General features: G+C 44.2%; 1 protein-coding gene and 1 long non-coding RNA gene across 5 annotated transcripts in view; both read right to left on the reverse strand.

The window, feature by feature from the left end:
- Positions 1 to 315: 315 nt before the first annotated feature.
- Positions 316 to 21,965, reverse strand: part of RABGAP1L (RAB GTPase activating protein 1 like) — a 148,531-nt gene continuing 126,881 nt past the window's right edge. For all 4 annotated transcript variants that reach the window (XM_083743811.1, XM_083743812.1, XM_083743815.1 and 1 more), the window contains 6 exons: positions 12,626 to 12,736; positions 10,724 to 10,828; positions 8,429 to 8,512; positions 6,225 to 6,296; positions 3,773 to 3,970; positions 316 to 1,732 (listed from right to left, as the gene is read on the reverse strand). In XM_083743811.1, the coding sequence (XP_083599937.1) occupies positions 1,577 to 1,732; positions 3,773 to 3,970; positions 6,225 to 6,296; positions 8,429 to 8,512; positions 10,724 to 10,828; positions 12,626 to 12,736 (726 nt within the window). In that variant the 3' untranslated portion in view covers positions 316 to 1,576. The remainder of the gene's footprint in view (positions 1,733 to 3,772; positions 3,971 to 6,224; positions 6,297 to 8,428; positions 8,513 to 10,723; positions 10,829 to 12,625; positions 12,737 to 21,965) is intronic.
- LOC310846899 lies at positions 13,953 to 15,384 on the reverse strand. Its single transcript, XR_014565601.1, has 2 exons — positions 15,244 to 15,384; positions 13,953 to 15,165 (listed from the first exon to the last, which is right to left on the reverse strand). It is a non-coding gene; the product is annotated as an uncharacterized lncRNA (long non-coding RNA).

A 21,965-nucleotide genomic window follows, 5' to 3' on the forward strand; every position in this document is an offset into this window, starting at 1 on the left:
AAAATAATACAAGTTATTCAGGGAAGCAAACTTATTTGACAGAATGCCTGGTTTTAATAATTGTTTTAACTGTGTTATGTATTTTTATTTTGTCTTAGGTATCTTTTTTTGTAACAACTTAAACTTCACAAATAAATAATATTCACTTGTATATACCCTCCTATTCATAAAAAACAACAACACAACCAGATGTGGTTGCTAACCACAGTATTAATATGTTTGGTTTGGCCCTCAGTTATCATGAGCAAGTCAAACTTTGCATTATAGTGTTGAAAACTCCTAATATGCAAATATGCCCAACAATGAAACACAACGTGAGCATCATTAAACTTTATTGTAGAGAACTGACTGATAGGCTATTGCATTAATTTGGATTAAAATCAGCACAGAACAATGTCCCAGAAACACTTTTCATAACATGGAAACCAGGTACATAACCAACTTCTTATCCAGTAGTGATTTGGGCCTGTGAGACATTATTATACACATTACACATAATAAAAAAAATATTTCCATCAATTTAAGCAATAGTATAATTCTCCATGAAATAAGCATTTCTATAAACATTTTATGTTAAATTCAAAAATGTAACAAATGTGTTTTTTTGCACTTTAGAAAGATATAAAACAAGTATGATTTCCAGACAGACACAGGAATCTTCTGAAAAATTTGTTCTGCCAGTCAAAGGTGAAGGTCACCTTCCATCAAAGCATTTTGGACACATTTTACCAGGACCAAGAATGTCTTCTACACAAGCCCTGTGCAAAAGAGCAAAGGGTGCAATCCATTAGGAAGTCCACCTCTGCTAGCTTCGATTCATTTTGAAGGTGAGTGCTCCAAAGAGCTTTTGAGAGATGTGCCCCAAGTCTGCTGATTGGCAAAAGAGAACAGAGGTGTGGGAAAGAGCTATTTCCCTTATTTGCAATATACGGCATAAGTTACGGAATGCTTAAAGGCAGCATTAAAGTAGATGTGGTTTTATGCATGTTCTCGTTTAGTAGCTTTACAAGTTTTTTTTTTAAAATTACTGTTGTTCCACTTGTTATAGATGTGGCCTGAGAGTCAAGCCTAAAACAACAGGTGCATCTTGGCAGGGTGCAACAATAGCTGTAAACCTTTGAACTGATCTACCAGGAAACGCTCTGGCATTATAATAAATGTGCTTTTTCTTTATTATTTTACCCTGCCCTCTCTCTCCTCTCCCAAAGTGGGGAAAAACTGTCTTATAAATAATTATGAATATTTTTAGCAACATATGGAACACATAGTTCTGAAATATTTGCTCCCCATACTTGAACTTCTAGGCATACAAAATAACATGTAAAATATGAAGGTACCAGGATGTGGCAAGGCAGCTGGGAACGAGTATTCCACATATAACAGGATTCTTTAAATAACTTCCCTTTGGAAAGGGCCACATCAGAACAAATAAAAGACACTGAAGGAATTGGTTTGCAGGCTGGCTCTCCGGCCTGTCTCCTGCTTCCCCCTTTGAACAGGTGCTATTGGGTGAATATCCAAGGGGTTTCAAGCTGCTTTGTCCATTGTGCTCTTGGTGCTTGGAATCCAGCTGGAACTATGTGCTGCCCTCTTTGGGTGACGACGACAGCTGAGCCTGCTGTAGTGGCTGTGTGCCAGTAGCTGTTTTGATAGAGTTCAGGGTTTTGCTAAACCAAGAGTTCTTGGCAGCTTGGATTTCACTCATAAGTGCTCCTCTCTGGTGTTCTAGCTCCTGTGAAATGAAAACAGTCCGGTGTTGATCAGAGAACTATTCAGCAGGGCTTAGACATTTGAGTCATCTTTTGCTGAAATTGACCAGCTTAATAAAAATCCAAGTTTATGGATAATTTTCTATGTACAACTTCAGTGATAAACACAGCAACAACATATATCTGCTTACATTATAGAAGAAGAAGAGTTTGGAATTGATATCCCGCCTTTCACTCCCTTTAAGGAGTCTCAAAGCGGCTCACATTCTCCTTTCCCTTCCTCCCCCACAACAAACACTCTGTGAGGTGAGTGGGGCTGAGAGACTTCAGAGAAGTCTGACTGGCCCAAGGTCACCCAGCAGCTGCATGTGGAGGAGCGGAGACACGAACCCGGTTCACCAGATTACGAGACTACTGCTCTTAACCACTATACCACACTGGCATTACAATGTAATGTAAGGTATATGGGGTGTTAGGGGAGAGGTAGTACCTCTGGTGAGGGACACATTGTGCTCCTTTGGGGTAGTTTGTCTCCCTTTGGTCCCCACCCTGCACTCAGCTCTCACCTGTGGCTCTGGAAGCTGTCAGCGTGTGACAGTGGTCACACCCTGGAAACGGCTTTGACTGGTCAGCTAAAGCAAGTGAAGCTGGCTGATGGGTCTTAAATCTAGGGACTTCCGCTGCATGGAAAGAGGCTCTAGCAGATTGAGTGGACAAGACCAACAGTGGTTCAACGGTCAGGAAGGAGGTTTCTACATGTGCTGTAGAGGTAAGTGTGGCATCAACCTGGAAAGGTAGCCCATCTAGGAGAAGGAAAACTCTGATCCTAAACCTTCATTGGCTTGTGGGATATCTTTGGGAGAAGAAAAGGCTCAGGAGTAAACCGTACACAAATTCAGAGTGGAGTCTCTAAAACGGTTGGATGGTGCCTTCTACGCCTCCTTCTGGTAACGCCTGCAGGCAAGCTGGTGCCAAACGTATCACTCTGCTTTCCTTTGGACCATATCAGCGAGGCTGAGAGGGAGTTTTTGTTGTCTGGGCAGCCGATGACCTCCATACACACTGACCAGGCTTGCACCCTAGGGAGGTCACTTCAGTGCTGCTAGTGTAGCGGTTTTACTTCACTTCCAGAAGTGCACTCCATTGTCTCTTGAGACAGGTGGATGCCAGCAACAATGTAATTGTGAGTTGTACGATTTTTAATTTTTAAAAAGTTCGGTGTCAATCCTTTTAAAGATTATTATGAAAATCCTTCTCAACAGATTTGCAAGGAATAATTAAATTTTTAAAAACCTGGAACCCCTTCTCTTCTAATGAAGCAAAGACAAAGCAGCCACTCCTGAAAATTAACAGAGGAATCCAAATGGGGACTGGACTGCTGTGGATTCCCCACAGCACCCCCAAAGCCCTGCCAGCAACTGACAGGCAGAATGGAAGGGGTAGTTTATTGCTCTGTGTCACTACACCAGGGGGATGAAGCAGTTTTGGATTCAGTCACAAGATTCTCACCACAGGAGTCCCACCAAAAAATGCTTCATTGTCAATGAATATGTTTGCCTCAAAAACATGCTATCTGTCCCTCCAATACAGTTAAGGTAAAGGTACTCCTGCCCGTACGGGCCAGTCTTGCCAGACTCTGGGGTTGTGCGCCCATCTCACTTAAGAGGCCAGGGGCCAGCGCTGTCCGGAGACACTTCCGGGTCACGTGGCCAGCGTGACAAAGCTGCATCTGGCGAGCCAGAGCTGCACACGGAAACGCCGTTTACCTTCCCGCTGGTAAGCGGTCCCTATTTATCTACTTGCACCCGGAGGTGCTTTCGAACTGCTAGGTTGGCAGGCGCTGGGACCGAGCAGCGGGAGCGCACCCCGCCGCAGGGATTCGAACCGCCGACCTTTCAATCGGCAAGTCCTAGGCGCTGAGGCTTTAACCCACAGCGCCACCTGCGTCCCCCCCAATACAGTTAGATGGGTAGAAAAGGTATAGTTCATTCTTTACCATACCAAGAGATGCAACAACAGCCTATTTTCAGCAATGCAGTACAGCATGCATTGAATGACATTACCTGTATTTTGCATTTGGCTTCCACAAGTTGTAGTTTGGTCTGTGCCAGGTCCAGCTCCATCTCTCTCAGCTGCTTTTTAAGGGCATCTTTCTCATCATCTGCATCTGTTCTTGGGCTCTCTCTTGGTACAGCAGGCACTTTCAATGTCCCCTCTTTACTGAATATTTCACTACAATGTTTGCAAGCCATCACCTTACCCTAAAATAGTCAAATCAGAGAGTCAGTTGATAGTTATGATATCAAAGAGGCTGCTCACTATACTAGGGTGATGTTGTGAGTTGCAACTACAAAGTCGCTGAGCAGATATGTGGCTCTTCCTGGCCAAAAGGATACCAGAATTACCTGAACTGAAGACAATGTATTGTAAAAAGGTGTAACATCATCTGGGACCAGTTTGGCATGAAAATCTGAGACCTCAATACATTGTTGGTGCTAGGGACTGGCCATGTCCACTTTCAGAAACCTAAATCATATTCACATCACACATTGGGTGGTATTCTGCTTGCTCAACTTTCTCCCACTCCAGGCACATTCTGTCTTATAAATTTATCTGTGATCAGAACCCTTATTAAACAGACTCCCGAACATGAGAAGATTTCTAAGTTTATTCACAGAATGCCCTTAGAAGCCCACTTCAGTCCTTAGTGCAAAACATGTGAAGGTCTGAAGAGGTGCTGGACATTGGGAGCAGGGTATGTGTGTGTGCCCTGCCCACAAATAAAGCACTCCTGTGTTCAGGTGAGTGTGACAGAAATCATCAATGAATCTACCAAGGCCTCTTCCAGATATTTTTTAGGCAGGTCAGCCTTTCCACATTAGAACTTCTACACCTTTAACTGTCAGACAGAATAATTAAAGCAGACAAAACTTTCGACAGTACTCCAGGGCTTTGAAGAGCTGCACCTTTACCTAGGAAACCGCACAGCTGCTAAAAAGGTACATCCCCTGTGTAATATAAATATCTAATTAACTGCATATTCAACAGGCAGTCATTGATTATACTGTGTTGTGGTAATAGTTCCTGAAATGCACAAAATGATCCATGCATTATTATTTTTTTACACCCGCCCGCCCCCCTAGTCCCCTCAAAACAGTACTTCTGTCTTGTCAGGAATCAACTTCAATCTGTTAGCCGCCATCCATCCTCCAACCGCCTCCAGGCACTCACACAGGACCTTCACCGCCTTCACTGGTTCTGATTCAAAGGAGAGGTAGAGCTGGGTGTCATCTGCATACTGATGAACACCCAGCCCAAACCCACTGATGATCTCTCCCAGCGGCTTCATATAGATATTAAAAAGCATGGGGGAGAGGACGGAACCCTGAGGCACCCCACAAGTGAGAGCCCAGGGGTCTGAACACTCATCCCCCAACACCACTTTCTGGACACGGCCCAGGAGAAAGGAGCAGAACCACCGTATAACAGTGCCCCCAGCTCCCATCCTCTCTAGACGGTCCAGAAGGATGTTATGGTCGATGGTGTCAAAGGCCGCTGAGAGATCCAGCAGAACAAGGAAACAGCTCTCACCTTTGTCCCTAGCCCACCGGAGATCATCGACCAGCACGACCAAGGCAGTTTCAGTCCCATGGTGAGGCCTGAATCCTGACTGGAAGAGATCCAAATGGTCCGCATCCTCCAGGCATGCTTGGAGTTGTTCGGCAACCACCCGCTCAATCATCTTGCCCAAGAATGGTAGATTTGAGACTGGGCGATAGTTGGCCAAATTGGCTGGGTCTAAAGATGTTTTTTTAAGAAGCGGTTTAATGACCGCCTCTTTCAGTGGGTCTGGGAAGGCTCCCTCACAGAGGGAAGCATTCACCACCCTGCAGAGCCCATCACCCAGCCCTTCCTGGCTCTCTTTTATCAGCCAGGATGGGCAAGGATCAAGGAGACAGGTGGTCGGTTTCACTTGTCCAAGCAGCCTGTCCACATCCTCAGAAGTAACAGATTGGAACTGATCCCATGTAACAGGACTAGACAGAACTCTAGCACTCACCCGCCCTGGCCCTGCTCCCACGGTGGAGTCTACCTCCTTCTGAATCTAAGCAACTTTATCTGCAAAAAACTTTGCAAAACCATTGCAGGAGATCTTGGGGTCCCTACCAGGCCCCGGTGGTGTAGGTGGTTCCGATAGATTGTGAACCACCTGAAAAAGTCTCCTGCTGCTGTTTTCTGCAGATGCAATGGAGGCGGCGAAGAAGGCCCTCTTCGCCGTCACCATTGCCACTTGGTAGGCTCAATGTTGAGCTCTAGCCCATTGAGCTCTAGCTCATGTAAAAACACACTGATTCTCGGACCGTCTGTGGGCCAGATTGAGAAGGTGATTGGGCCGCATCTGGCCCACGGGCCTTAGGTTACCTACCCCTGCTATAGACCTACAATTGTTAACAATAACACTACCTCAAAATACTATTTTGAGGTAGATGCATGTCAGATTCAGAGTATTCTCACCTTTAACACCTCAAGCTCCTCTTTATTGGCTGCCTGCTGCTTCTCCAGCCTGCTACTCAACTGAGAACAAATCTAGGAGGAGATAATATGCTTTTAATAACATTTATTCTTAAGGAAAAAGAAAATTTAACATATTTAACCAAGGTGTTGACATTTCATCTTCTTTTAGCATCATGAAAGCCTTTACTCTGTCAAAGGTCAGTCGAAGTGATTAGGATACTAGAGTCACTTCCAGACTATCAGCATTTTGGGGGAGGGATTCAATCGCTTACCAGAAATTTAGGCTTGCATAGTTAAAATGGAATAAAGTTTTCTGTCACAATAGATCCACTTTTTAAAAAGAAGTGACTATTTGCAGTTAAGAAAGTGACAGAGAAATTCACTCAAAGTTTGGGATAAACAATTGATTAATGGTGAGATGTAATGTGCAAGCAAATCAGGATGAAAGCTCATTGTTATATCTGCTCCCCCTGCCCAACAAATCAGAATAGATATTCCGTAAAGACCAGGTGAGGACGAATGCTTAATGAACAGGTAGTCTGGGTGGGCCCTAGGTCTTAGGAGAACACAATCCCCACTCAGCCATGAAGTTCACTGGGTGATCTGGGGCCAGTCACTAGCTCTCAGTGAAACCCACCTCACAGGGCTGTGGTGAGAATAAAATAGGAGGAGAAGGGGAGACAATCAAGCAGGGACTCTGGCTATAGGGGGCGCAAGGAGCATTCAGCCCCTCAACATTTCAAGGTAGGGAGCTGAGGCCACCATCACCCCCTGCCCCTGGGCGAGCACCAACACGCCGGGCAGGGGTGGGAGGTCACCCACCAACTGAACAGACCCGCCGGCAATCCTGTGATGAGGGGGCGCCATCGGAGCTGAAAGCTCCAGTGCGTGTTTCTGGAAGGCGAGTGCTCCTTCCTCAGACGGGAGGGAAGCTCCCCTGGGCCTGCCGGAGGCAACTCTGGGCAGCAAAAGGCAGCCTTGCACACTTGGACTGTCTACCGTTGGGCTTCCCCCATGGGAAGGGCCTGTATGAGGTCCAGCACCGACTCCTCAGCAGGAAAGCTTTGCAGGGGAGGGAGATGGTGGCGGGGAGACTAGATCCTGTTGTGATCTTTCTGATCCATGGGCAAAAAAGTGGGGGAGACAGAGCGCAAAAGAGGGAGGATTCCCTGAAGCAACCGGTGCTGTTGTGGTTGGAAGGCTGCAGCATTTCAGGAGTGACCTCGGTTTGGGCACTCGAAAACTACCCACAAGTGTGTGTGTTTGTGTGTGTTTGTGTGTGTGCGCGGAGAAAAGGCCGGGAGAATTGGCTGGGATTGGGCTGAGCTGAGTGTTGAGAGAGCTACGGAGCCTCCCCAACTCTCCCCCCCCCTTCTTTTCTTTTGCCCATGGCTAGTCTGAATGTCTGATAAAAGGTGGATTAGGAAGGGAGTTGAGAGGCACACCAACAGCTGCTGCCAATGGGAGTATTTTTGTGATTCACATTTAAGAGGCTCAGGAATCGCTAGTTTCTTTCAGCTCCGAGAACAGCTACAAGTGCAGCCCCTCGCTGCCTACCTTCCCCCTCCTCGGAATAGCCAAGCAATGTGCATGCAAAGTGAGCCACAAGAGGCATCCTTAGGGTTCCTCTCCAGCCCAGGTGGGCACGCTGGGCAATTTCCCCCTCCCTCCCACACTCCCCAGCCCCTTCCAGGAAGGTGCTCTGGCGATCTTCAAAGTGACACCCGCATGTCCTGGCAGGCCTGGCCGACGAGGGAGGCACATTGCGTGACCCCCCCCCCCCAATGTTGGGCCCAACTCAGCGCACCTGCAATCAAATATGCCACTTTGAATTCTTTGGAAGAAAGATGGAATAGTAAATAAATTAATTAATATAATAAAAGTCATTCCCTCACAGGTCATTGGTGAGCATTTGCAAGTCTGATTATTAGCTCTATAAATCAGTATTGACAAACCTGCCTCTTAACATTTGGCACGGACTTGACTGGCAGCAAATACAAGCTTGTTCCTGAATTGTGAAGTGGGTGGCTAGCTATTTAATTATAAGTATACATAGTTACTCTTCAGAAACTTACACATAGTGAAAGCGGAGATAAAAACATAGAATCATAGAATTGTAGAGTCGGATGGGACCCTGAGGATCATCTAGTCTAACCCCCTGCAATGCAGGAATCTCAACGAAAACATTTCTTAAAACCCATTACCTGTTTATACTCTGCAATAATGGCTGCTGTCTTCTTTATCTCAGATTCTGCCTTCTCTAGCTGTTTTCTGAAGATCTCTTTTAACTTTTAATACAGAAGGAGAGAAAACATATTATCATTAAAGTTTAAGGTATATCCCAGACACTTCATTAACTAATTACTTTCTGAAACATACCCTTTATCAACAATATTCTATATTCTCAGTTCTCAACTCTCAGGCAATCTTAGAAGTTTATAGCAACAATTCTAACCATATCTACTCCAGAAATAAATTCTACTGAATCCCATGGGGTTTACTCCCAGGCTAGGATTGCACCCTTAATCCCTAAAGTCTAGGGTAAATGTTTCCTATAATTATTTGCTCTGGATTTTGAATCATCAGGAGTGTGTATCTGGTGCAATGTTTTCTCATCCAAGATGGTGGGAGAAATTCAACCCTGTGCTAAGGAGATCACTCTCTTCTTCTGCCCCCGCATGCTCTTCCAGGGCTTCTTCTGCCCCAAGCATACATTAGATGTTGTAACCTGAAGAATTCATGACACATATTAGGCAATCATTGGTCAAATATATTATATGCACAAGGATATTCACTTCACATGGATTAGTCACTATGGTGTAATTACCTTTTTATATTGTTGCACTCAGTGGTAAAAGGTTGCATATCTGACACACCTTACTCTTTGAATGCATATTTATGTGTAGGGTTGCAACAGCAATTCTAAACAAAGTATAGCCTTAGTTGTGTTCATTAATCCAGATGGAGCTCTCTTTTCCATACTTCCTTTTGTCCCACTGCTTTCTCCCAGGATAAACTGCTCTTTAGTGCTCAATCGGAGCAAAAGTCAATTTGGGCTTTTCCTGGGTTGCCATGTGTTCCACTCTATTGGTAAAGATCAGGTTTTCCCTTGGAAAGGAGCAGGGCAAGCAGAAAACCGCTTGGACCCATGCCTTCCAGGAATGGCGTAAGCGGAAGTGTGGACGAGCCCTTCATATCCTTTTCTGAACAATAGAAATTCCCATTTTTTGGCATACTTTAAATTAAGGAAGGGGGATCTGTAGTCTGGAAGAAAATATTGACCTATCAAGGTTTAAAATTGGGCAGTGAGGCCATTTTCCTCACACCACACCCCTGTCATCACTTTGATGGGCAGGGTGACATCAGCTTTTGGGTGGGGTGTGTATGTGTTTCAACTGGCTATGCATATAGGGAAGAGGTATGCACAGCCAAATCTGCAGGATTTAAACTCCCACATTCTCTGATGATTGGGGCGGGGTGTTAAGTCCTGATCAGGCTCCTACAGAGAGAAGCACTCCAGTTTCTACATCAGGTTATGAATAGAGCATTCAATCCTGCTGGCTGCTGCTTCACTGGCAAGTTCTCTGCAAAACAGATCCCTCTCCCCCACTCCCAGGTCAGCCTTGGCAGGTGGGCAAATTCATCCACCATTAAGATACCAGACAGTTTAGCCCCACCTACCTGTCAGTATTGGCCTGCAGGGGGGAGGGGTCTAATACACCAGTGTGAAACCTCCATTCATCCGCTGGGTAATTCACATGAAGTTGTCTGATCAAAGCATTGGAAACATGCACATGGTTGACCCAACACATTTGGTGCCCAAGGAGAACATTCCAAATGGTGCACTAATGAACATCAGGGACAATTTGCTTGGAAATTATCGGAGCGGCTCCAGGAGAACTTCCCAGGGAATTGCCTCCCAAGGACCAGATGTTGCCTCCTGCTCTGCCATTATTAATGGTGCCCAACATCAGCACAAGGGCTAAACTTGTTCCCACTGTTGCTAGTGGAGGTTGAAACGCAATCACCTTTGGTAAGGCAATTTTTGTCTGGACAAAATTTTTGTCTGGAGATTCCCTGAAGCTATTTATTATGAACACAACTACATCCAGTGTAGTAATTATTATTTATTATTATTATTATTATTATTATTATTATTATTATTATTATTATTATTTTCCTGGAGTAGTCCCTGTCCTTCACAACCTAACCTGCCCCACAGAGTTGTTGTGAGGATTAAATGAGCAGGGAGAACTATGTTTGCCACCTTGAGCAACCTGGAGAAAAAGGTAGGATATAATGCAATCAATCAAACCAGGCATTTTACATCGAGCTTCTAACAGGTCTCTCATGGTCAGGCTGTGCAGTGTGAAAGCGAGAGTGATTGCTCAAGGGATCTTTAGTCAATGTTCTCTATTTTGCCCTTTTGATACACCATGTTTAAGCGTTCTGCATATAGGTTAGTTACCTCCTCTGCTGATCACTGAAACTATTCTTACCTGGGCTGTTTCTTCTTCCTGTTTCCTCTTCTCCTCTTCAGTCTCCACTAGTTTTTGTTTGGTCAAAAGCAGCTCCTTGTTCAAAACATCTGCTTTGTCTTCAGCCTGAGAATTCAAAGAAGGTCCCAGTTACACAACACTGGCTCTTAAACAATAACAACACAATTTATCTGAGCCTCTATGTGGAGCTACCATTATCAATGGAATGTGCACTCCCCTGAAGATGTGTGAATATCTGCATGGAGGTGTGTGCTTGTGTGTGTTTATGTATATACGTATGGACTTGTCATCTCTCTTGGCACTTTGAAGATAAATGCTTACAACATTATGATATAATGTATATCCAAATACTGGGTCCAGAGAATTAGCCTCCCACATCTCTCTTTACAATGAAATCTACACATGGGTAGTCATTTTATCTTTCATTTAAGTTAATTAAACATGCAGGAGGCTATTGGAAAGAGCAGCATTGCATCCTTTGCTGGCACCTGGGGCACACATGCAGGCACCGGGCGGGAGCAGGGACAGGGGGTGAGGCGCAGAGGGTGAAGAAAACCTGCCGCGCCAGCCCTGCCCTCACTGCTGCTGCTGCCAGGTGGGCGCAGGACAATGAGGGTTCACAGGACCACACTGTGCTGCCTGACCACTCAGGGGGGAATCTGCCTAGCTGATGTAGTCCTTGGCGGGCACATCCTCCCAACACTGACCAGGCGAGGGGACATGGCAGCAAGGCCAGGCCAGGCTCCGGGGCCAAGAGGCCTCCGGTGGAAGGTAGGGTGGAACAGGGATCCCTGCAAGGGGGTTTCTGGTTCGCATCCCCTCAAAATCATGCGTTTGGGGCTATGGCCCCCTGGCCCTGGCCACACTACACCCCTGATTGGAAAAGCTCCTATTGGGTGAAACATTTACTTTTCTAATATCCATCTCTCAGAGACATTTATTATAGAATGGGTTCCTCAACCTCAACCCTCCAGATGTTTTTGGCCTACAACTCCCATGATCCCTAGCTAGCAGGACCAGTGGTCAGGGATGCTGGGAATTGTAATCGCAAAACATCTGGAGGGCCGAGGTTGAGGAAGCCTGGTTTATACCTTCTTTTATCCAGGCACCTGTCTTCTCCTGGGCTTAGCCCAAACATGGCATGTCTTAAGTATATGGTAAGCCGTTTCTCTGAAAGTGGGGGAATGATTGGCCTTCATGAACTCAGGGGTGCATAACCTTTTTCACCCTGAGGACCACATTCCCTCATGGGCCATGTGGGAGCTCAATGGTAAGCATGGCCAGAAGGACTCATTTATCTCTGCAACCCAATGACATAGTTCTTTTGGTACCTCAAAAATATAAAATGAGAAAATACTATGCATTAAAAATATAAAAAACTGTTGCAGCATAAAAATTTCCCAGCAGTGAGAGAAACCTAAAACCAAATTTACAGTTTAACTAAAAATGCACCACATACAAAAGTTCCAATTTTAAGATCCCATAGTTTAAAACAGGGAGACTAAAAAGCTCTTCACCTGGCAATGAAAAGACCACAAAGAAGGTGCCAGGTAAGACTCTCTAGGGAGGTTATTCCACAGCTTGAGTGCTGTCACCAAGGCCTTCTCCCTAGCAACCACTAAAATCACATGGTGAAAGAACTTGAAGATGGACCTCTGAAGAGGATCCTAAGGTTTGGGTAGTTATATACAGAAAGTGTGGATCTTGCAGGTAACCTAGTCCCAAGCCATTTAGGGTTTTAAAGGTTTAGGCCAGCATTTTGGAACGCTAAATACCATTCACAAACATGAACCACCCACCCATCATAATAATGTTTGTAATTCTACTCTCCAATTGCAAACCTAAGACTGTGATTTCTCTAATTTCGGCTTATACCTGCCTGCTGATGAAGGCTTTTCTCACCTGGTCCAAGTCATTCCGTAGAGCAATTTTGCTTGTTACAAGTTCATGGGCAAGGTCATCGTTCTCTTGCTCAAGCCGCATGCTGGCTTCCTGAAGCCTGCGGTTCTCCCTCTGCAGAAAGAGAGGAACCACCAAAACAGGAAGTTAACTCTTGCCAACACTGAAGAAGACACAGAGTAGCCGTGCAAGCCATTTGAGCGGAAGAAAGGAAGTTTAGAAAGTGCTACTAATCCGAGTCCATAAATAAATATATGTTGTTCACAAACATACTATGGAAGGTTTGGTTTGAACCTAAGACTTGGTACAATAGGGAAGGATTAAGTTCCTCTAATCATGTTCACCTTATTTGGCATGCAGCCCCTTGTCCTGTGATGATTAGCATGTGAAGCAAAGTGATTTTGCCTTTTTAAAAGCCTACAACCACAGTGTCATTCCTTGTCTCTTGAACTTAAATAACTATGCAGAATAGAGGGAGCACTAAAGGGACTAAAGCGGAACTGGACAAAGTTTAAAACCCTCTTTAAAACTACAAAAACGCCCAAATAGCAGAAGAGCAATAAAACTAAAAATTCAGTAAGTGCTGTCATAATAAATATTAAAGTTTTAAAAGGCCTAGGCTTTTCCATTTGGTCCTCGTTCTCCTCAACAAATTTGATGGACACACAACTTTCAGATTGTGAAAGAAGACGTTTGGTATGCAAACGTCATAAAGCAGAAGTAATACTGTACAGGTAAGATAAGATTGCTGCTTTAAGGGCAACAGTGAAGCAGTTTCAAACTCTTCTCATGCAGAGCCTGCTGAGGAGACAAGAAAAGCATCACTGCTAATGTTCTGTTGTGAGGAACATCCTGAATCAGGTGGTGTCCAGAATCACTCACATGTGTTCTAGGGATCATGAAGGCACTTGTGGTAAACATAGAGAAGAGTTCACTAAGTCATGCCTCTGGACACAAAAGTGTGCTCTATATTTTTCCATAGCTTTCTTCCTGAACAAGACCATATTAGAATGTTGAACCCAAATAGCCTGTACTGAAGTATTTTTTGTTGCATACAAAATGTAGGAACAGTATGACATCACTCGCAATTTATGAATGGACTGCTTACAGGTGCAGACTCTGTATGGATAAATGCAATAACATTTGGAATGAGTTTATACAAAATGCTGTAGGCTATTACTATTTACATAAGCACTAGTACAATAACATTATACCACTTTAGAGAAGAACGTATGGGAATATCATATATATATTTCTTTTTTTGCAAATTTTTGCTTTTATATGTATCTTTGATGTTGTTTTTCTCCCTCTCATTTTTCCTTTTCCCCCCGTATCACTTTAATTCCTTTAATTGAAATCACCTTAATAAAATATTAATATTTTTTAAAATGTAGGATCATCCCGTTGCTGGATCTGATGAAGATGTGGAGATAGGCATCTGACAAATCCACTAATTACAAAAAGCCATCTTTCAAGAAAGCTGTCATGATGGATCTGAGAGTATTCATCCTAAAATGCTTCTGGTGGGAAGAGAAACTTGTTGAGCCACTAGATCTGAAATCTCCAACCTTTTGTGGCACCAAGAAAGGAATAGACTCCAGATCTCTAGACCAGGGGCCAGCAAAAATTTTAGCCACGGGCCGGTTCACTGTCCCTCAGACCTTGCGGCTGGCCGGAGAAGGGGCACTGGGGAGGGGGTGAGCTGGAAGAAGAGGCAAAGGGGGCAAGTAGTCCTCCTCCCCACCCCCCAGCCCCACCCCCAGCTGCTGCGCTTACCTTCCCAGGGGCTGCCGCCACCACCACCACTGCTGCTGCTTCTCGTGAGTAGGCAGAGCAAGCTTGTCTGCTCCGCTCCCTGGCCCACAGGAGCACCAGGGCGACAGTGGCGGCAGCAGAGGGAAGATGAGCGGTGTGAAAGCGCTGACTCCGGAGAGGGGCTGCTTAAAATGGTGCTCAGCCAGCTCAGCCCAGCCCCCTTCCTCCTCTAGGCAGGGCAGGGAGAATCCAGGAGGAGGGAGGCGCCACCGTGGTGTGTGTGAGGGAAAGGAGAAAAAATGGAATAGCGCAGGGAGAAAAATGGCACAGCCCGAACAAACAGAATCCCCACACTGATCCACAGACAGTCCACAAGCCAAATCCTGAAGGCAATTGGGCCTGATCCGGTCCCCGGGCCTTAGTTGCCGACCCCTGCTCTAGACTATAGAGACAAGAGCTAGTCTTTTGACATCCAGAAGGTGCTGATGGCTTCTAGCCCTGGCTGGTGTTTGGATAGATTTCATGACCTTGGGGAGGCCATGAATTTATTTCTGGGACAACATACATACTCCATTATGTAACCTAGGGAGACCATCTCCCAGACCTATACTTCAGAACTAGTTTGATGCATAGTAAAGCGTCACCTACCTTTAGTTACGGGCAGGGAGCTGGTGTCAGGAAGAGGAAGATTTATTCTAAACCTTGCTGAACATAGCAAATGTGTTTGTCCCTGGTTGGGTCTGCATGGAGCTGCACCCAAACCCCTGGGATAAACTCTGCTAGAAGTACTTCCCTGAATCATAGAATCATAGAGTTGGAAGAGACCACAAGGGCCATCGAGTCCAACCCCCTGCCAAGCAGGAAACTGAAGTCCAGTTCCTTGTGGAATAAGCAAGTGTAAAGACTGTCACTGTTTTGGTTCTTTTGCTTCCTTTCTAGAGTAGACTAGGCCTTCTTTTCATCTTTACTATTTCTGAGCACTAGATCAAATGCCTTGCCAAACAGCTTTGTACCTGAGAAGGGATGCTCCAGCCAGCCTGGACTAAGAACTGACTGGTTGCCCAAGTCCTTAGTCATATGTTACTTCTGGCCACCATGTTAACTGTCAAGGCTTGAGACTATAACTTGAGGGTACCCATGAGAAGTGTCTGCCATGAGCACAGAAGCCAGTCCAATCTTCTCGAGACCATCCTTAATCACCTTGGACATACCTTCCAGCTCCTGGAACCACATAGAATAATAGAATCATAGAATTGTAGAGTTCGAAGGGACCCTGGCCATACGAAGCTAGAGCTGGCAAGCAAAGCCCAGAAGGCAGTAGCAGAAGCTTCAAATCTCCTGTGAAGACACCTTGACCATCTTGTCATAAGGGTCCTTGGTCTTCCCTTCCCTTCTGCAGAGTGACAGAAGAGGCAGGCATATGCATATAGAAAGATGACTTCCTGGAGGAGCTAGATGATAATGAGCTCAAGGGTGGAGACCTCCTGTTCCTTTTGTGGCTAGTGCGCTCCCAAGGATAGTGCTTTTGCTGTTTCCTTCTGGAACTTTCTAAACCCCAAACTGGAACAGACATGGCTGCTCCTCCCATCCCCTTCCAAATACAAAACCAGCCAGGGTATCACTACCCAGATCCAGAGGTCTATTCGTATTGGGAATAAGAGCCTCATATTATGAGATGCTGAAGAGCCAGCCTGCGAGGACTGCAGTGCTTGGCCTTCCCCTGTCACCACTGTGTCCCTGACACATCTTTCTGGGATTTCATGTCTGCTGCAGTTACCCCAGCAGCCCAAAGCTCATGTCTGGTCCCCTGGAGTGGGGGGAAGCTTAGAAAAATGTAAGCATTTTTTGGCAAATATATCACCCAAAACAGCCCTGAAACAAGTGGGATTAGTGAGAACTAGCCTGGCCAGTGAGATTTCTCCTATGGTGGGTGGCCTGACAGCCCCAGAAGGGGTGAGGAGCCTGCTTGCTGTCCCATTGCAACAATGGCATGCAGTCTCTAATGTTGACCTGCTCTGTTCCCTGTGCCCCAATCCCTAGCTGTGAGGTGTTGGGTGGTCTAGAGGGGGGAAATGAAAAGGTAATAATAATAAATCAATAAAAGAAATATTTTGTTTTACACTTGTGACTTTGAGAAGCTCCCAAAAAATCCCTGATAGGTCTGATCTGGGAGGGCAGGGCAGCTCCTCCGCCTGGAGAGGACCATCCTTATTGGCTCTGCTGCTGTCCTGGGGATGGGGCTCATCCTCAAGGTTTGGAACACCCTTCAGCAGCTACAGGAGAATTCTGGGACTCACTGCAACTACTGTACTTCTATAATTAAATTGTGAAGCTGTGGAGTGAAGCCTAGCATGAGATAAGGGAAGTGAAAAACTGTGCTAAGATGTGAACGCAACCTAACACTAGTTCTTCCTGAATCTATAAGGCATACTTCCAAGTGCAATTGTAAACTAGAGTTACACCTAAAATAAATAAGTAAACATCCACAACTGTTTTCGACCACAAGACATAAGAAAATATTACTTAAAGAAAGCTGGCTGACAAGGGTAGGGAAAAGGCTCAAGCTGGCAACTCTTTTGCCTAGGGTAAAAAAGATTCCAAATTCTGTGTAAATTGTGGACTGATAACTGTAGCAATGGGACAACAATGGGACCTTTCCCTTATCTGAGTGGAACCTGGAAGAAATAAGCCACCACTTCTCACTCACTGCCCCCATAGTGAGACTGGGCTTTCGCACCCCATAAATTTGTTTAGAAAAAACAAGATATGCAACTGACTGCTAAGTACTTAAGTGCACATCTACTTGGGTCCCCATTTCAACTCTTTGCAGCCTTGAAGGGAGCTTTTCTTCATGAGCAATAGTTGGCTTTACATCCTTTGTTATCTGCTTACCAAAAGCTTTGGTGCTGGCAAAGCAAGTAGCACAAATGTGAACAATAGTTGGCTTTACATCCTTTGTTATCTGCTTACCCAAAGCTTTGGTGTTTGCAAAGCAAGTAGCACAAACGTGAACTTCAGATGCCTGGCTATTCATTTACAGACAAGTGAGCAAGCAAGCTGTGTGGTAGGAATTGCAGTGTCCTCCCATTCTACACTATTTTTTTTAAAAAATGGTCAATTTTAAAAATAGAGAGGCTGTAACAAATGACTGAATGAAAGCCCTCTGGTCAAAACTTTTCGTTTTCTTTTCTTTTTTTGCTGATGGTCACTGTCAAACTGCCTTTACTCCTTTATGCTGCTGAATTAAATCACTGGGTATGATTTCAACATCCCATCCCCCCCCAATGTTCCCCTAGGGAGGAATTATATTATGTCAGAATGAGCCCTTGCTTTCTGCAAAGGAGTTAAAATTCTTCTTGAAATAATCATTTTTAAAATGCTTAAATCATGAGAAAATTGAGAATCCCAGAGGGAAAAGAACTTAAATTATGCATCTCAAGGAATACACAGGTTAATTCTGTTGCTTCTAGGAAGTTTTAGATTCACTTTAACTATAACCCACTTGTAAATACTATTACATTCTAGAAGAAAACATTTATGACCATGCTAGCCAATTTAAAGATAGATATGTAAACAGAGACTTCTTGTACTAATCCTCCAGTACTAGCTACTATTACTACTACACCCCCAATCCAAGCTGTAGCATTAATAGAGGGAATGAAGTTGAGGAAACTGCTTGTTATGAGCTGTCAAGAAGGACACTGCATTTCCAAAACAGAGAGGAAAATATACATTAACACAGAGATATAAAACTTACCTCCATACAAGTCAGAGAACAACTGCTTTCAATCATAGATATAAAGTTGAGAGAGAGAGAGAAGTAATCCAGTGAAATTTAAATATCAACCAACAACAATTAGGAAGCAGGGGGGAAACCAGCTTGGGAGAGTGCTCTGTGAGGGGGTTTGGCTTTTTTCCTTTTCCTTTTAAAAAGGATATAACCTCTTCCAGCTGTGACCTATTAAAGGCAACATTTGATTAAAAAGAGGAAGCTTGAAACAAGAAGACAAGTTCCAACTCAGGAAGGCTGCAATACACTTAACTCCACCCTCAACTATCCTCATTCAGCATAGAGAATGAACATGTAGACTGATGCAGAAAGATTACAATATTATTCCTAAAGCTGGGTGTAACTCAATGTGTCACACTCCTTGCTAAAGGCCTTCATTATATTTCATTGCAACAGAGCGACTATTTGGACACTGAGTTGCTTCAATGTGGGTAGTTGTTAAAATTAGTAAGAAAACCAGAACCATGGATATGTGCTGGTTTGAAATGCAGCCAAAAAGGAGGTTAAACATAAGATAAATTATTGCAAGCCATTAAGACTGCCAAAATATAAAAGCTAAAGTTAGACTATGTGCTTTGTGGAACACATCACAACGTTCTTCCACTGTGTTGTCTGTTGCTATGAGTAATTTAAGCACACAGTCGTCCAGAATGCCAAAATTTAGAAATTTTTCTTCAAAAAGAAAAACGGCATTCAATATGTGATTCTTTTTCCTACTCTTGCAGTCAGGGAGAGCAGCAGCAACACAGGATAGAATTTATTTGAGTAACCATATATCATGTGGTAAAAGGGATCAACTAGGTCTTGCCATTGGACAGAGTGAAATGGCTCCATGGGTGTCTGATTTTGGTTGCCGCAAAGCAAGAGCAGACTGTTGTTTATTATTCTTGCATTTTTATTCCCAGGGAAGGGGAAGAGGCATTTTCAGCTATAGGTGTCAAATAACTGAAATCCTGGAATGCCAGGACCCACTGTTATACCAAACATGCATTTGTGGACCACTTTATTTTCTTCCTTTAAACCCCCGCCCACCCCCATATTTATATGGTGGTAAGTGCTGCTGTTGAGCCATGAACCATAGTGGGTCCCAGCTGACAACCAATGAGCCAAACTGACTAGGACTGAAGTTCTGACTAAAAGGCAGCTTTCCACATTCCGAATCCTAAGCATGATTAGTCAGAAGCAAGTTTCACAGAATCAGGGGCCGGCCACTACCAGTAAAATATGTATGGAATTGTACAAGACCAATATATTTTGGTGTCAAGGTGGAAAATCCAAATGTCACACCTCAGAACCTACTAAAACTTTCTCCTGTACAAGTCACATTTAAAATGAACTTAGTTGTACAGTGGTGCCCTGCAAGACAAATGCCTCGCAAGACGGAAAACCCGCTAGACGAAAGGGTTTTCCGTTTTGGAGGTGCTTCGCAAAACGAATTTCCTATGGGCTTGCTTCGCAAGACGAAAATGTCTTGCGAGTTCCTGCAGGTTTTTTTTCCTATCCTCCTTTTCCTAAGCCGCTAAGCCGCTTATCAGCTGATCTGCTAAGCCACTTATTAGCTTATCCGCTAAGCCGCTTATCAGCTTATCCACTAAGCCGCTAAGCCGCTTATCAGCTGATCCGCTAAGCCGCTAATAGCGCTAATCCACTAATCCGCTAATGGGCTTGCTTCGCAAGACGAAAAAACGGCAAGACGAAGAGACTCGCAGAACAGATTCTTTTTTCTTGCGAGGCACCACTGTACTTTTGCACAGCTTCTGAATACTTCAACTTTACAATTTGATTGGTTGCTTTAGATCACACACTCAAAGATCTGGGCTCCCAGTGAATCAGGAGAGGGCAGGCTGATTCTTATGTCTAGCTGGCAGCTTCCAAATTCTGGGGACAAGTGCCTGGACAGTGTAGTTGCTCCTACAACACACTAGCTTAAAGGTTTAAAAGGAGAGTAGTGGTATTAATACCCAAGACTGGAGCTATGGGTGATGTTTTACCTCTTCAGAGGTAATAGAGGACTCTGTAACAGCGGGGTTTGGTTAACACAGGATATACATGCTTTTTGCTCAAAGACATATTAATCAGTGATGGTGTCAAAGTTCAACAGTATCTGGCTACCAATGCAAATGTACCTAGTTCACAATAAGCATAGGTTTCTAAAAATTAGGTCATGCCAAACGAATCTGTTTTTGTTGTTGTTCTTGGAGTAACAAGCTTGGTAGATCAGGGGAATGCTGTGGACTTAGTGTATCTTGATTTCAGGAAGGCTTTTGACAAAGTCCCCCATGATATTCTTGCGAAGAAACTGCTAAAATGTGGGTTGAATGAAGTAACTGTTAGGTGGATTTGTAGCTGGTTGGCAGACCGTTGAACCCAAAGAGTACTCATTAATTGTTCCTCATCATCCTGGAAAAAGTGACAAGTGGGGTGCCACAGGGTTCTGTCCTGAGCCCATTGTTGTTCAACATCTTTATAAACAACTTGGATGAAGGAATTGAGGGGATGCTCATCATATTTGCAAACTGGGAGGCGCAGCTAATGCCACAGATGACAGAATCCAAATTCAATTTGACCTTAACAGATTGGAGAACTGGGTGCAAGCTAACAAAATGTATTTCAACAGGGACAGATGTAAGTTTCTGCACTTAGGCAAGAAGAACCAGAAGCACAAATAGAAGAACACCTGGCTTACTAGCAGTACATGTGAAAAGGATCTAGGGGTCTTGGTGGACCACAAGCTTAACATGAGTAAAAAGTGTGAGGCAGCAAAAAAAAAAAAAAAAAGCAGCTAATACTATTCTAGGCTGCATCAACAGAAGTCTAGTGTCCAGATCAGATCAAGGGAAGTAATAGTACCACTCGATTCTGCCTTGGTCAGACCACACTTGGAATACTGTGTCCAATTCTGGGTACCACAATTTAAGAAGGATGTTGACAAGCTGGAACATGTGCAGAGGAGAGCAACCAAGATGATAAAGGGTCTCGAAACTAAGCCTTATGAGCAGTGCTTGAAAGAGCTGGGTATGTTTAGCCTGGAAAAGAGGAGACTGAGAGGAGATATGATAACCATCTTCAAATATCTCAAGGGCTGTCACATGGAAGAAGGAACGAGCTTGTTTTCTCTTGCTCTGGAGGGTAGGACTCAAACCAATGGCTTTAAGAAAGGAGATTCCAACTAAACATCAGGAAGAACTTTCTGACCATAAGAGCTGTTCGAGAGAGGAACTGTCTCCCTCAGGACGTTGTGGATTCTCCTTCATTGGAGTTTTTTAAGCAGAGGTTGAGTGCCCATCTGTCATGGATGCTTTAGCTAAGATTTTTGCATTGAACTAGATGACCCTTGGGATCCCTTCCAACTTTACAGTTCTATCTAAGCCAACGTATTTCGAAGAAGCCTCTCTTGTTCCTGAATATTGTCTCCTGATCACATCAGAAGAAAATTTGAATCAAGAATATGATGAGCATGTGTCTATTATTTATTGTCTAAGCCAGGCAATAAATGTATCATCATTTGTATTTGTGGAAGGAAAGTCTATCTCATTCCTGAAATTAACATCACCTTTGAAAAAGAGATACAAAATTTACATTCTTAACCCTTTGTTGTCAAGTGCACCCTAACAGCACTGGAAATGAGTCAAAAAACTTGCCTTCCTCTTCTACAACTACATGCTCCAGGTTAGTCCTCAACCATGAGATGTAAATCACCCTGTGAGGCACAACCCCTTAACTTAAGAATAAAAACATTGATTTTTATTTATTTATTAATACTTTTTGCGGTCAAAACACCTGCTGAAATGCCCGGGG

The sequence above is a fragment of the Podarcis gaigeae genome, assembly GCF_964106915.1.
Source record: "Podarcis gaigeae genome assembly, chromosome: 6".
Lineage (NCBI taxonomy): Eukaryota > Metazoa > Chordata > Lepidosauria > Squamata > Lacertidae > Podarcis > Podarcis gaigeae.